Here is a 15,920-nt window from a genome sequence, read left to right as displayed (position 1 = left end):
TCTTAGCCAAAAGGCCGAGAAGCGATATGGAGAATTATTTTTAACTCAATGGTGTTCCTCAGTTATGTTTCTCAGAATAGGAAAAATGAGAGCAGAAGAATTGAGAGGACATGATATTGTAGAACCTAAGAAACAATAACATTATTATTAGTATAAAGTGTTTTGTATAGAGTAGAAAAAAAAAAACAAACATTGATTTGACAAATAAAAGTGATCAACTATCTTGAAATAGCATTTCAGTAGAAGAAGGTAGATTCCTGATTCCAAGCAGTTGAGTGAAAGATTTTAAAAGGGAGGCAAGGGTACTGTTTGGTTAAGGATAAAAATTTGCATTGCTTTAAGTACAATTTTTTTAAAAGATTTATTTATTTATTTGAACATCAGAGTTACATAGAGAGAGGGAGCGGCAGAGATCTTCCATCTGCTGACTCACTCCTCAAATGGCCACATTGGCCAGGGCTGTGCCAGGCTTAAACCATGAGCCAGGAGCTTCTTCCTTGTCTCCCACATATGTACAGGGGCCCAAGTACTGGGCCATCTCCCATTGCTTTCCCAGGTGATTAGCAGGGAGCTGCATTGGAAGTGGAACATCTGGGACCTGACTGGCGCACATGTGGAATACTGGTAGTGCACACAGCAGTTTAAACCCACCAGCCCCAAGTACAATAGTTTCATCCCTAGATTCTTCTGTGTTTTATTTTGTTCCACTGTTATCCACAAAAGAACATTAATGTTTTGATTAAAAAAATATGGTTAACCTAGGTAATATAATAACTGGGCATCATTACTAAGTTCAGAGCTTTTAGAGAAAAGGAGTATGTCCTCTCATCATGCAGACGTTACTCTTCTGGTGATTACATATTCATGAAATGGAACTCTATAGGTAATTATCCATCAGTTAAACTAAGGGCTTATGTAGTTGATACTGTATTCATCAAACCTTACCTTTTGTTTTTCTTAGGTTCTACACATTTTGGATCCAGTTACCTGTACAGAAAGCACTCCTGATAATCCATTTGCTGAGTCTTCACCAACAACCTTACTTGCCACAAAGAAAAATATTGGAAGATATCATCCCTATACCAGATATGAAAATATAACTTTCAATTGCTGCAATCACTGCCAGGGAGACCTTATTGCCCTTTAACATTCAGTGTTGAAGGCATGGTGCAGGCACTTGCTTATTACCCAGCAGTTATTACCTGGGAGCTGAGGTTCTTCTAATGCTGGAAGTACTATCACTTACTACTTACATTGTTCCCAAAGATACTCCATGCATTGGATTCCAGATTACCCTTTCTTAATAAATATCTCAGGGTAAGAAAAAAATCGAACTGTGTAGATATATTTGAAGTAGAATATACTTTCCAGACAACACAGTGCTTACTCCTAGAGGAGAGTAAAAGAAAAATATTCGGTAGATTTCTTTTAGGCCCTAAATTATTTTTTAATTTAATTAATTTATTTGAAAGGCAGAGAGAGGGAGACAGGGAGATACAGAGACAGGAAAAGAAAAAGAGACAGCTTCCATGCACTGATTCATTCCCCAGATTTCAACAGTGGCTGGGGCTGAGCCAGGGCTGAAACTGAGAGCTGAGAATCCAGTCCAGGTCTCCCATATCAGGTGGCAGCAACCCAATTACCTGAGCCTTCACCACTGCCTCCTGTGGTCTACGTTAGCAGGACATTGGAATCAGGAGCTGGAGCTGAAACTAAAACCCAGGTACTCTGATGTGGAACATGAGTATCTTAACTACAAGACCAAATGCCCTCTCCTAGGGCCTTAAGTTATTATTTATCTTTTGGTTATCTTATATGAGAAAGTTTAGCTTTGGTGCACAAAAACAAAGATAGCAAAACGACAATCATGGGTCAAATGTAGCCATACCCATTCATGAGCTGTTCTCTATGCCACTTTTATACATTGCCGGAGTTGAGCAGATGCAGGAGGGCTTGTATGGCCTGCAAACACTGAAATATTTACTATCTGGTCCTTAATAGAAAAAAATTTTCTGATCCCAATTATAAAGTAATAATAACAGGATGAATGGGAGAGGTTATTTCTTTTCCTTTTATGATAATTCTTTGGGAAATACTAGAGGTGAAGGGCAAATAAGTGCTGTATATTAGAAAAATAAAAATATTTTGGAGCCAAATTAACAAGTACTTCAACAAAACATGTTTTTGTGTTGGTCTTACACAGGGGATTTCATATTCTGAATGCATATAATCTGACATTTGTAAAATAAATAGATTCTTAACTTTTGACTCATTTTGACAAATACAACACAAAGGAATATCCAACTTTGTATTTATAAAACATGGTGAAGCTAGAACCATTTTAGACCATTTTCTAAGAAAAAATACAACCCATCAAATATATGTTATTGTATGTTTATAATGAATCCTCATTAAATGCCTTTTATGCCTTTTATATTAGCTTTTAAAAATTCAAAAAAATTATACCAAATTTTGCAAATCAGTTACAGAAGTACCTAACAACAGAGAAATCTTGAAAAGATAAATGTAGACAAGTAATATACTTTAAATATGTCAACTTATGATTTCTTTTCTGTCTTACTCATCAGAGTTATATTTAGTTTCATGTGACAGTGTATTTCACTGCCTTTTTTTTTTTTTAAGACTTTATGTATTTGAAAGAGTTACAGAGAGAGGTAGAGACAGCCAGAAGAGTTTTCCATTTGCTGGTTCACTCCCCAGATGGCTGCAATGGCCGGAGCTGCGCTGATCCAGAGCCAGGAGCCAGAAACTTCTTCCGGGTCTCCCACATGGGTGCAGGGGTCCAAGGACTTGGGCCATCTACTGCTTTCCTAGGCCATAGCACAGAGCTGGATCGGGAGAGGAGCAGCCGAAACACAACACCAGAAGCACATACATTGAACTTCATCAAGATTTAAAACTTTTCTGTAACAAAGGACACAGTAAAAAAAGATAAGCAACAGAATGAAATAAAGTATTCACAACTCATATTTCTGGTAAGGATCTTATGTCCAGAATATACTAAGAACAACTCAACAGAGAACTATATAACCCATTAAAAAGCAGGCAAAGAATTTGAATAGATATTTAACAAAAAAGATATGCAAAAAGCCAACAAGCACTTCAGACGATGCTCAGTTTCATTAATTAAAGAAATACAAATCAATAACACTTCATTTCCAACTATCATCAAAAAAGAACACAAGTATTTTCAAGGATATGGAGAAATTAGAATCTTTGTGCATTTCTAGTGGTATTATAAAAATGATATAGCAGTTGCTCAAAACAACACGGAAGTTCCTCAAAAAATAAATAAACATGCAGTTACCATATGGTATTCCACTTGTAGGCAGATACTCTAAAGAATTGAAAGCAGAGATGAATAGGTATTTCTATACCAGTGTTCATAGCAGCATTACTGAGGATAGCCAAAGGTGGATATAATCCAAGTATCTGTTGATGGATGAATGGATAAACAGAGTATGATATTTACATGCAAAGGAGTAGTGTTCAACTTAAAAGAAATGAAGTGTTAAAACAAGCTACAATGTAGGTTTATAAAACATGGTAAATGAAATACAAAAGAACAATTATATGATTCTATTTAAACAAGTCACATAGAAGACCAAAAGAACAGTGGCTGTCAGGGACCAGGGAGAGCAGAAAGGGAAGGGATTTTGTTTGTTTTTTTAAAGGGTAGAGTTTCAGTTTGGGATGATGAAAAACTTACAGAGATGGACAATGGTGATGGCTTTACAACAGGGTCAAAGTAGTAAATGCCACTGACATCTCTAAAATAGTAAATTTTATGTTACATTACCACAAAAAAGCCATTTAAAATAGTGTATAAGCAGTCATAACTCACTATCCATGGGAGGTTGATGGCAGGACAGTTCCCACATCCTGGATACCAAAATCTTTTACATAAAATGGTGAGGTACTTGCTTTTAACCCCACATGTCCTCCCATATACTTTAAGTCATTTCTAGATAACTTATAATACCTAATATAGGGGTCTTCCTAAGTTCATGCAAATGTATAGTATGAAAAATCCAAGGATTTAAAAATTTGTCTACCGAAATAAATATATTATTCCATTTCCATGAGTTTCTGAGTTATTATTTTCAGTAAAAGTGCCTTGTAGATGGTTGTTATACTATATTGTTGCAGGTGTTAGGAACTTTTCCTGCCTAGGGTCATTTGGATATTTCAGGCAGTACAAAATTATCAGTTTGGAAATTAGCCTGCTGTAGACTGAATTAGACTGAATGAATTTTGAGTCCTTGTTCCTGCGGTTGCCTTGGAAGGGCCAGACCAAATGATTTCCCAAGCATTTACAACCAGATGACCCCCATCCTTGGAAGGAATAATGACAAAAAAAGTTTAGACATGTTTGGACAGATAAATTTTTCCAAATGACTTTGACCCATAGTTGATTGAGTCCATACATGCCGAACCCCCTAATACGGAGGACAAATTTTATACTCTTGTAACTACAAACTAATTGCACATTCATAACTGTGGGTTTAGGAGTGCCAATTATATCAATGCTAGCAGAAGGAAGGAAATGAAGAGTAGATAGAGGTAAAATAGAGATTAAAAAAGCATTGGAGGGAATTAATGAAATCAGAAGTTGATTTTTTGAAAAAGATCCACTAAATTAAACCAGACTGACAAAGAAAAGAAAACACAAGTAGTTTAAATCAGAAATGATAATGAAAGTCATTATTATCAACTTTGAATAAAAAAGAAATACTAGTATACCTACACGAATGGACAAATCCCTAGAAAGACAAATTACTAAAGCTGACACAATAAGAAATTAAAAATCTGTGTAGACCTATAATAAGTGAAAAGATTAAGTCAATAATCAACCTCCCAACACCACGAATGAATCCTAATGTGAACTATGAATCCTAACGTGAATTGCATCAATGCGAATAGATGAATTACAACAAAAGTACATTTTGGTGTAGGATATTGAGAGTAAGAGAGGCTGGTTTATTCTCTATAAAATAGTTTACTCAAAGAAAAAAAAAAAAAACCTCCAAAAAGAAAAGTCCAAGACTGGATCATTTCACTGATGAATTCTACCAATCATTTAAAGAATAACTAGGGGCTGAGCTTCATGAATATGTATGTGAAAGATTTTATACACTGAAAACAATTCCATCTATAATAGCAGCCAAAAGAAAAAAAAAAAACACCCGTGGCAAATTTAACCAAGTACAAGAAAAATTTTCACAGTGAAAACTACAAAATGTTATTGCACTAAAAGGAAAGATCTCCTATGTTCACATACTAGAAAATGACAAAATGACAATACTACCCAAAGCAATCTACTTATTCACTGTAAGCACTATCAAAATACCAACAAAGGGTCAATGTTTGGTAGAGTGGCTAAGACACTTGGGGTGCCCACATCCATAGCAGAGGGCCTGGGTTCAAGTCCCAAATCTGCTGTCTACTCCAGCCTTATGCTAATATGGTCCGGAAGTCAGCAGGTAGTAGTCCAAATACTCACATCTCACATAGACGGTTTCTTGACTCCTGGATTTGGTTTGGCCAAGTCCTAGCTGTTTGGGACATTCGGAGAGTGAATCATTGCCTGGAAGTTCTCTGTGTCCCTGCCTTTTAAATAAGTGAAATAAGTTTTCAAAAAAATTTAACTCAAATGGCCCATTTTGATGTTTTATAAAAAATTGGAAAGCTGATCATCAAACTTGTATAGAATTGCAAAGGCCCTGAAATGCCAAAACAATATTGAGAAAACAAAGTTGGAGGACTCAGCACTTCCCAATTTTTTTTTATTTTTTTATTTTATTTATTTATTTTTTGACAGGCAGAGCGGACAGTGAGAGAGAGAAAGGTCTTCCTTTTCTGTTGGTTCACCCCCCAATGGCCGCTGTGGCTGGCGTGCTGCTGCCAGCGCACCATGCGGATCCGAAGCCAGGAGCCAGGTGCTTCCTCCTGGTCTCCCATGCGGGTGAAGGGCCCAAGGACCTGGGCCATCCTCCACTGCACTCCCGGGCCACAGCAGAGAGCTGGACTGGAAAAGGAGCAACCGGGACAGAATCCGGTGCCCCGACCGGGACTAGAACCCCATGTGCCCGCGCCACAAGGCTGAGGATTAGCCAAGTGAGCCATGGCGCCAGCCAGCACTTCCCAATTTTAAGGCTATAGAGCTGTACTGATCTCAACAGGTGCAGTGTTCTAAGCAGTGTGGCAAAAGGGTGTAAATCATTTTATATATTGTAGTGTTGAGAACTGAACCTATAGATCTGTGGCCATCTATTGATTTTCAGCAAGTATACCAAGGTCATCCAATGGAGGTAAAATTGTCTCCAACAAATGCTGCAGCTGGATATGCATGTGCAAAGCAATGATGTTAAACCTCTATAATGAAATACATGAAGTGGACTAACTTACGAAGAAAAGTTTGCTTTGTTTCGAAGCTTTGGTCCAAGGTCAATAGCTCACATCTGAAGATGGCTTTTCTGCTGGCATAGTCCCAAGGAGGTGGATTCAGGACATCACATAGTAAGAGAGAAGCAGTGCATCCTTTTGAATATATCCTCTGATATCTCTCTTTTTATATAGCCACCAGGGTTCCACTTTGATGACTTTATCTAATCATAATCACAGCCCAAAGGCTCCACCTCTTAACACCTCACAATGAGTACACCTCAATAAGTATTAAACCAATCCATGAAGCTGTGGGAGTACATTCTTGAACTATATACAAACCATGGCACTGAGAATGTGGAGAAATTATGACTTTCATGCATTGCTGGTAAAATTTTAACCTGACCAGTGTGAAAAACTAACAATTTCTCAAATAATTTACTATGGAATTACCATATTACCCAGCAGTTTCACTCGTGTGTATATAGCCAAGAGAACAGAAAGGGCCCAAATGTGCATCAGCTCATGAAAAAATAAACAAAATGTGGCATACATACTGCACATACACAGGTTAGATTTTTCTGTAAAAAGGAATAAGTACAATGTGAATCAACCTCCAAAACATGCTAAATCAAAGAAGTCAGACAAAAGGTCACATTTTGTATTATTTCATTTATGTGAAATGTCCAAAATAAACCAACTCATTGAGATAAAAAGAACCTAATGTTTTCCAGAGACAGGAGAAAAAGAATTGGAAGTGATTGTTATCAGCTATGAGGTTCTCTTTTGGGATAATGAAAATGCCTAAATGCCACCAAATTGTACTTTTAAATGGTTAATTTTAAATTATGTGAATTTCATCTCAATAAAAAAAATTAAGGGAAGGAACTTTGGGACACTAAAGCAAGATTTCCAATTCTCTGTCATTTCTTCCAGCTATCCTACTAAATTAAAATATTTTATTTCTTGGCCGGAGCCCTGGCTCATTAGGCTAATCCTCTGCCTGTGGCACCGGCACACCGGGTTCTAGTCCCGGTTGCTCCTCTTCCAGGCCAGCTCTCTGCTATGGCCCGGGAGTGCAGTGGAGGATGGCCCAAGTCCTTGGGCCCTGCACCCACATGGGAGACCAGGAGGAAGCACCTGGCTCCTGGCTTCGGATCGGCGCAACATGCAGGATGCAACACACCAGCCGTAACAGCCTCTTGGGGGGGTGAACCAACAGAAAAAGGAAGACTCTCTCTCTCTCTCTCTCTCTCTCTCTCACTGTCTAACTCTTCCTGTCTAAAAAATAAAATAAAATAAAAATATTTTATATCCTGTCAAGCATTATAAATATTTACATCATTTCAAAATCTGAATTCATTGTCCATTCTAATAGTTTACTTCATCCAGCTCCCAAAGTTTGCCCATACTGGATTTTTCCCACCTCTATCTTTTTTGTAAAGATTTATTTTATTTGAAAACCAAAGTTAGAGAGAGAGGAAGACACAGACAGAGAGAGAAATCCTCATCTGCTGGTTCATTCCTCAAATAGCCACAATGGCGGGAGCTGGGCCAGTCCAAAGCAAGGAGCCAGGAGCTTCATCCAGGACTCCTGTCTGGATGCAGGGGCAATCCTCTCTGCATTCCCAGTCACATTGGCAGGGAGCTGGATCTGAAGTGGATTAGCCAGGACACAAGCTGGCACTCACATAGGTTGCTGGTGCCTCAAGCGGTGGCTTTACCTACTACGCCACAATGCTGGCCCCTCTCTTGTTTTTTAAAGATTTATTGATTCGTTTTGAAAGTCTGAATTACAAAGTGTGAGGGAGAGACAGAAATCTTCCATATGCAGGTTCACTGCCCATATCTCTGCAAAAGCTCATGTGGCTAGGCCAAAACCTGGAGCCAAGAGCTATATCTGAGTCCCCCATGTGTATGCACGGGGGGCAAACACTTGGGCCATTTTCTACTGCTTTTCTCAAGCCATTAGAAGAGCTGGATCAGAAGTGGAGCAGCCAGAATAGGAACCAGCACCCATGTGGGATGCTGCTGTCACAGGCAGTGGCTTTATCCGCTACGCCAAAATGCTGGGCCCCTACCACCTCTTTTATGTCAAAAACATTTCCTCACAAAGTTCAGTAAAACAAAATCCACTTCATATAAAGACAGATGTGGACCTTAAACTGTTGCATACATATTTTTACTTGTAAGTCAAGTATTTGAATTTTGTAGCCCCTCTGTGCTCAGTTCTGTGGCCTTCAGTGCTTTCTGAAATCATATAGCTGTGAATAAATGCTCAGTACTACAGTAAGTGTTGTGTCACATGTATTTTACTATCAAATTGGCCCTTATCCACAAGGGTAACTGAAAATATAAGACCAGTTATAGTAAGATGTTAAATTGCCTAGTGCATGGTCAAAGTACTATAAGACGCTGAGAAAGCATGACTAATTCTCTGTGTTTTCTAATTTAAGGTCAAGTGATTAAACCAAAAATACTGAGTTGATAAGAACCTTCTCATCTTACACTGTAACAGAACTCTCACAGTGACCTCATCCTCCATCACACTGTCTGTTTATCTTTGACCTCTACCCACACTGCATGCTGCTTGGCATAACAAAGGGAGTATTCCTACAAAACACTGGATTCCTGTATAATCTTGAATATTTCATATTTTTCTACCAAGGTAGTTAAGCTTTATTTTTTAAAGATTTATTTTATTTATTTGAAAGACAGAGTTATAGAGAGATGTAGAGACAGAGAGAGAGGTCTTCCATCCACTGGTTCACTTCCCAGATGGCTGCAATGGCCAAAGCTGAGCCGATCCGAAGCCAGGAGCCTGGAACTTCTTCCGGGTCTCCCACACGGGTGCAGGGGCCCAAGGACTTGGGCCATCCTCTACCGCTATCCCAGGCCATAGCAGAGAGCTGGGCTGGAAAAGGTTCAGTTGGGACTAGAACCAGCGCCCATATGGGATGCCTGCGCTTTCCTGCCAGGGCTTTAACCCACTGCGCCACAGTGCTGGCCCTGGTAGTTAAGCTTTATAATATAACTAAGACAAAGGATCCTGCAACCCTACAGATCAGAGTCCATGTAAATGAACTACTTACACCTATAATCATATTCTAGTTTCCGCTAGTGCAAACCAAGACTAATAGTGTAGGCATAAGATTGTATTATTTATGCAAACTGTTTACAGTCATACCAGGCACATTATAAACTCTCAATGAAACTTGGCTAATTTTATAATATACCTAAAATAGGAATATGCATAACTGTTTTCCTCTCTCTGTCTCTTTCTCTCTCCCACTCCTCTCTCTCTATGTCACTTTCTTTCTCATACTAAAAGATAGAATTAGGCCTATGCTATTGGTTAACTTGCCACATCCAAGTTGACATAAATAGGCCTTTGTATAAGGCTTTGAACCAGGCTTCTTTAACAAGTCACTCCTCTTGCAGTATGAAATATTCTGTTGCAATGTCTCTAAGTGATAATAGGAACTACAAATAGAAATCTGTCCCTTTCTCATCTTCTTTCCAGGTAGAAATCTAAATACAACAATTTAGAAGTAGAAGAGCAGAGAGCTCATTTGTTATCAGTTGGTTGCACAGACTGAGAGATGGTACAATATATTCCAACACTGTAAGAGATGTTTAGTTTTGTTTTAGAGTTTTTTTTAAAAGCCATAAATTTATTGTTGACACCAAAAGATAAATATCATTTTTTTCACTTGAAAGCTGTTAGTTCATTGGCCCACAGGGGAGACATTTATTGGTCCCGGGTCCCTCACTTGACTCTCTGTATGTGGCGAAAGCTCTGCAGAGTTTTCTCCACAGCATCATCCATGGTGACCAGGGGCCGAGAGCCCATGGCCTTTTTGGCTTTCTCACAGCTGTAGTAGTGGAATGTGCCAGCCAGCACAACCCACATTGGTGTGAATGTGGGCTGGATGACAGGATTGACGATCATCACCAGCAGGGACAGCAGCAGGGCCAGGTAGTAGGCCACCCAGTAGGGCATGTGGTACTTGGTGGCCTCATAATTGAGGCCCGTCAGGATGCAGGACAGGAACATCCAGAAAGGGACGGGTTCATCATTGGTAACGTGAAAGGCCTTCCCACCAAGGGCCTCATCTTGGGAGAGGTGTTCTGCAGCCAGGATGTGTCCATGGGCCACATTATCAACAAAGGTGAAGTTCACCAAGTTCTCTCCATTCCCAATCATAAACTTCATCTTGCCATTCCTGGCTGCCTCAATGAGGATGGGGACCAGCTGTCGGTCCCTGGGTCCAAAAATGCCATGAAGGTGGATGGCTGTGATTAAGAAATTCTTCTCAGGATCATTGGCACTCACGACTGCTCTCCTGTAAGATCTTAGTATCTGTGTAGTAATCAATGGGTTTCATGGCATAAGGGAGGTCTTCAGTTCCATTCTTGATGTCAGTGCCCTCAAAGATGACACTGGAACTGCTGGATAAAATGAGTTTCTGGGGGCCGGCGCCATGGCTCATTAGGTTAATCCTTCACCTGCAGCGCTGGCATCTCATACAGACACTGGGTTCTAGTCGCAGTTGCTCCTCTTCCAGTCCAGCTCTCTGCTGTGGCCCGGGAGTGCAGTGGAGGATGGCCCAAGTGCTTGGGCCCTGCACCCACATGGGAGACCAGGATAAGCACCTGGCTCCTGGCTTTGGATCGGCACAACGCTGGCCATAGCGGCCATTTGGGGAGTGAACCAATGGAAGGAAAACCTTTCTCTTTGTCTCCCTCTCTCTCACTGTCTATAATTCTACCTGTCAAATAATTTTTTTTTAAAATGAATTTCTGAATACCAGCTCCTTTACAAGTTTCAGTGACAAAAGAAATCCAGTACAAAAGAAATCCAAAGCAAACAACAGGAATATTTATGGAAAAATGGCAGGGCAAAGTCATTACTTATCAATAGTCACCTTGAATCTAAATCGCTTTAACTCTCCAGTTAAAAGATACAGACTGGCTGAATGGATTAAAAATCAAGACCCATCTATTTGCTGCCTACAAGAAATACATCTCATGAACAAAGATACATGCAGACTGAAAGTGAAAGGATGGAAGAAGATATTCTATGCTAAGGGAAGACAAAAAAGGGCAGGTGTTGCAATCCTAATATCAGACAAAATATACTTTAACATAAAAACTGTTAAACGAGGTGAAGAAGGTCACTATGTAATGATTAAGGGGTCAATTCAACAGGAAGATGTGACTGTAATAATGGTATATGCACCCAATTACAGAGTGCCTGTCTATTTTAAAGAAATATTCATGGATCTAAAGGGAGACATAGACTCTGCTACAATAGTAACAGGGGGCTTACACACCCCACTTTCATCAATGGATAGATCAACTAGATAGAAAATTAACAAAGAAACAACAGAGCTTTTTGACACTATGAACCAAATGGACCTAACTGATATCTTCAAAATTTTTCACCCCACAGGGGCAGAATGCAAATTCCTCTCATTAGTGCATGGAACCTTCTCCAGAATAGACCATATGCTAGGCCATAAAGGAGGTCTCAGCAAGTACAAAAAAATTGCAATCAGACCATACGTCTTCGCTAACCACAATGGAATGAAGCTGGAAATCAACAACTCAAGACTCTCTAGATCATGTGCAAACACACGGAGACTGAACTACATGTTCCTGAATGAACAAGTGGATCATAGAAGAAATCAAAAGATAAATTAAAAAATTTCTTGAAATTAATGAAGATGACAATACATCATATTGAAATTTATGGGATACAGTGAAAGCAGTGTTAAAAAGGAAGTTTATAGCAATTGGTATGTAAATGAAGAAATTGGAAAGTTACCAAATAAATGAGCTACAAATACACCTCACTGAAAAACAATAACAACAAACCAAACCCAAAATTAGTAGGAGGAAAGAAATAATTAAAATTAGAGAAGAAGTAAACAAAATTAAAGCCTAAAAACTAATACAAAAGATCAGTGAAATGAATAGCTGGGTGTTTGAAAAAATAAACAAAATTGACAAACTATTGGTCCAACCAAAAAAGAAAACAAGAGGGAGAAGACCCAAATCAGTAAAATTAGAGATAAAAAAGGAAATGTAACAAGAGATACCACAGAAATAAAAAGAATCATCAGAAATTACTACAAAGAGCTGTATGCCAACAAATTGGGAAACCTAGAAGAAATGGATAGATTCCTAGTTATGTACAATCCAGCAAAATCGAGTCTTGAAGACATAGAAAACTTAAACAGACCAATAACCAAGACAGAAATTGAATGGGTAATAAAGTACCTCCCAACAAAGAAAAGCACAGAACTGGATGTGTTTGCTGCTGAATTCCACCAGACATTTAAAAAGAATTAACTCCAATTTTCTCAAGGTATTCAAAACAATTGAAAGGGAGGAAATCCCCCAAACTCCTTGTATAAAGATAGCATCAGCTTAATTCCTACATCAGAAAAAAAATACAACAGAGAAAGAGAATTACAAAACAATATCCCTGATAAACATAAATGCAAAAATCCTCGACAAAATATTAGCTAATTGAATCCAACACTATATCAGAAAGATCTTTCACACAGATCATGTGGGATTTATCCTTGGTATCTAGGCAGGGATGGTTCAACATTCACAAATCAATCAATGTGATACATCACATCATCAAACTAAAGAACAAAACCCATATGGTTATATCAATAGATGCAGAGAAAGCATTTGATAAAATACAGCAGGTGAACTAACCTGGTCTAGGCATGCCCTGTACTTGTTCTCTTCTGTGAAGGTGAAAGCCAGAGTGAGGTGTACTGCTGTTTACGTGGTTCAGCTTAGCTGGCTGGCAGGTGTTTCATTGCTGGAAAAGTCACCAGGCAAAATAAAAATCCCCATCTCCTCCCCACATGGAGAGAAGGAGGCCTGGTTGTCACAGGGCCTCCGGGAGTCTGCCATGCACAGGGGTGTTTTCACTGGGCCCCTGCCTGTCAAATGCCTAAAGAGATGGAAAAGGCAGAGCCCAAGAAAACTCAGCCAGAGTCACACTTGGAGGGCTTTGTGGGTATTCCCAGAATCCTTTTTCAATGTCTGCATCACCCATCATTACTCAGATCCCATTCTGGAAATTTCCTGTACCCCACCTAGGACAGCCAATTCCTAATTCAAGTTCAGGACGACAGCTGACTCAGTTACGCCAGCTGTGGGGGGCAGTGATGCCAGCCTCGTCCTCTACGCACATCTCAAGGGCCTCCTCTCCCAGGACGAGTCTCACAGCCACCAGGGCCAGGGCCTTAGAGAGAAGCTGGCAGAAGGCAGAGCCCTCAGGCTCTGCCCAGGTGACCGAACACCCGGAGCTGCTGTGCACCTGCACCAACGATGTTTTAACAGCTACCCTGGATTCCACCGCACATTTGGGGCAATCACAAGATTAGCACAGCCTGGGTGGGAACAGCGAGGAGAAGACCCTGGCTGGGAGGATGCAGTTTCCCCACCGTCCCCAGCCTCCCTGAGGTACTATGGCCGTTGGAGCAGGATGCAGCATCCACCCAGTGGTGATGGACAACGGGCAGCTTGCTAGAGGGTGAAGAGCCTGGACTGAGAGGAGAAGGTCCAGCTCTGCCCTCAGTGCTGTCTTTACCAAATGTGGACAACAGATCCGTTTCTCCCTCCTGAGTTTCTGGTTCCTTTTCTATAAAATGGGTCAACCAAATGCTGCTTCACAGCTGTAGAGGAAGGTACATGAATGAACTAAAAATGGTGAAATCCTTACTTGCACAGTAATTTTTATTTATTTGAAAAACAGCGATAGAAATAGAGATAGAAAGATAGAGAGATAGATAGATAGATAGAATGAATGAACTAAGAGCACATAGAGACAATGAACCTCTGTTGGTCGGTTGTAGCAGGAGGGATGTTATGGTGAGGGAAATCGAGAAGAAACTGGACCAGTGTCCAGCAATTTGTAGACCAAAACATATTTTGGAGACCAAAGCATATTTTAACATTGCCTAATCAAACTTAGAACCTGGCATGATGATGAGCTACTAAACCAAGGATGTTCTGCGTGGTGGGTCTGTGTTACCAGCCCAGGCCACTCCCTAAACACAACAGATGAGGTCATTCAGTGCAGTTCTGCAGGCGCTTTCTGAGCTCACTCAGACAAGCTCTGTCTCCCTGCCCAGGAGCTGCTGTGTGTGCAGCGGGCAAGGCGGAGCTATTGAATGTCAGTCTGGATATTGGTGCTTTTTAATTTTCTTCAGAAAACCATGAGATGGAGGAAAATGGAGAACTGAAATTGCGGGCTTCCAGGTAATAAGACATGTTTGGGAGCTGATGAGCAAAAGAAAATCCATGGAGGTGGGCATTTGGGTCTGCAAGTATGGTTCATGAGGTCAAGAGTAGCCACAGATCTCATATTCAAGAGTGAGCAAGCACTTGTGATGCAGAGCAATATTCATTACATCTTAAGACTCAGGAACAGTCCTCTGTGGTTCAGTACTCTGTCGTCTGAGCTCCCTAGCATGGCAGCATCAACCCCAACACTCCAGGTGCCCCTGCTGCAGTGCAAAGTAGCTGGCCCAAGGCTTCCATGTGTGGCCATCCGGACTGTTAGAACAGATCTTTAATGACCTCTGAGTCACTGTCAGGGTCTCTTTTCTCCCTTCTTGAACAAAATTGCATATCCACTGCTGAATAACTCCATTGCTCTGTTCCTTCCATTTCAAGAAGTCTTGCAGCCTTTCTTCATTTAAACCCATCTCTTTGCCCCTCAGTTTAAACCACAGTGTTTTTGCTCATGTAAACCCATAAGCTGTTTATCAAGTGATAATCTAGCCACCTCCTGGTGTTCTCTTTAGAAAACACTTTCTCATTTGTTGCGATATGGACAATCCTCAAAGTCTGGCTCCGTCTTGCTCAAGAGTTCTTTCTTCAATTAACTTCTCTCCTTTTGAGTTTTACTAGAAGTAGTCAGAAGAAGTCAAACTCCTTCAGTGCCTTTCTTAGAAACTGCCTGCACTAGGGGCTGGCATTATAGTGTAGCAGGTTAAGTTGCTGCTCGTGATGACGGTATCCCATATCTGAGTGCCGGTGTGAATCCTGGCTACTCTGCTTCCAGTCCAGTGTTCCTGCTGATGTGCCTGGGAAGGTAGCAAATGATGGCCCAAGCACTTGGGCTCCTGACACCCATGTGGGAAACCAACATGGAATTTCTGGCTCTTTGGCTTTAGTCTGGCCCAGTTGTAGTTGTTGCAGCCTTTTGGGGAGTGAACCAGCATCCTTGCTCTTTCCTTCTCATGCTCTGTCTCCCTCTCTGCTGATCTGCTTTTCAAATAAATAAATAAATAATAAAGTTTTTTTTAAAAAAGAAATTGCCTCCATTACATGTCCAGTATCATTGCTTGCAGGTTATATATTTCACAAAACATTAGACAACAATTCAGCCGAATTGTTTGGCATTCAGTAACAAGGTTCACCTTTTCTCCGGTGTTCTTCATTTCCACTGGAGACCTCACCAGAATCACATCCACAGT

At 40.3% G+C, this 15,920-nt stretch overlaps 1 protein-coding gene and 1 pseudogene across 2 annotated transcripts in view; one reads left to right on the top strand and one right to left on the bottom strand.

Annotated features, from left to right (window-relative positions):
• The window catches only part of BLZF1 (basic leucine zipper nuclear factor 1), a 29,969-nt gene extending 25,868 nt beyond the window's left edge, over positions 1–4,101 (top strand). For both annotated transcript variants that reach the window (XM_089299597.1, XM_089299598.1), the window contains exon 7: positions 962–4,101. In XM_089299597.1, the coding sequence (XP_089155723.1) occupies positions 962–1,147 (186 nt within the window). In that variant the 3' untranslated portion in view covers positions 1,148–4,101. The remainder of the gene's footprint in view (positions 1–961) is intronic.
• Positions 4,102–10,174: 6,073 nt separating this feature from the next.
• Positions 10,175–10,898, bottom strand: LOC100347830 (sterol-4-alpha-carboxylate 3-dehydrogenase, decarboxylating pseudogene; annotated as a pseudogene).
• Positions 10,899–15,920: the final 5,022 nt, after the last annotated feature.

This window comes from Oryctolagus cuniculus, chromosome 7 (genome assembly GCF_051225735.1).
Source record: "Oryctolagus cuniculus isolate XC-2025 breed Fujian yellow rabbit chromosome 7, ASM5122573v1, whole genome shotgun sequence".
Taxonomy (NCBI): domain Eukaryota; kingdom Metazoa; phylum Chordata; class Mammalia; order Lagomorpha; family Leporidae; genus Oryctolagus; species Oryctolagus cuniculus.
This window is presented reverse-complemented; position numbering and strand designations above follow the sequence as displayed.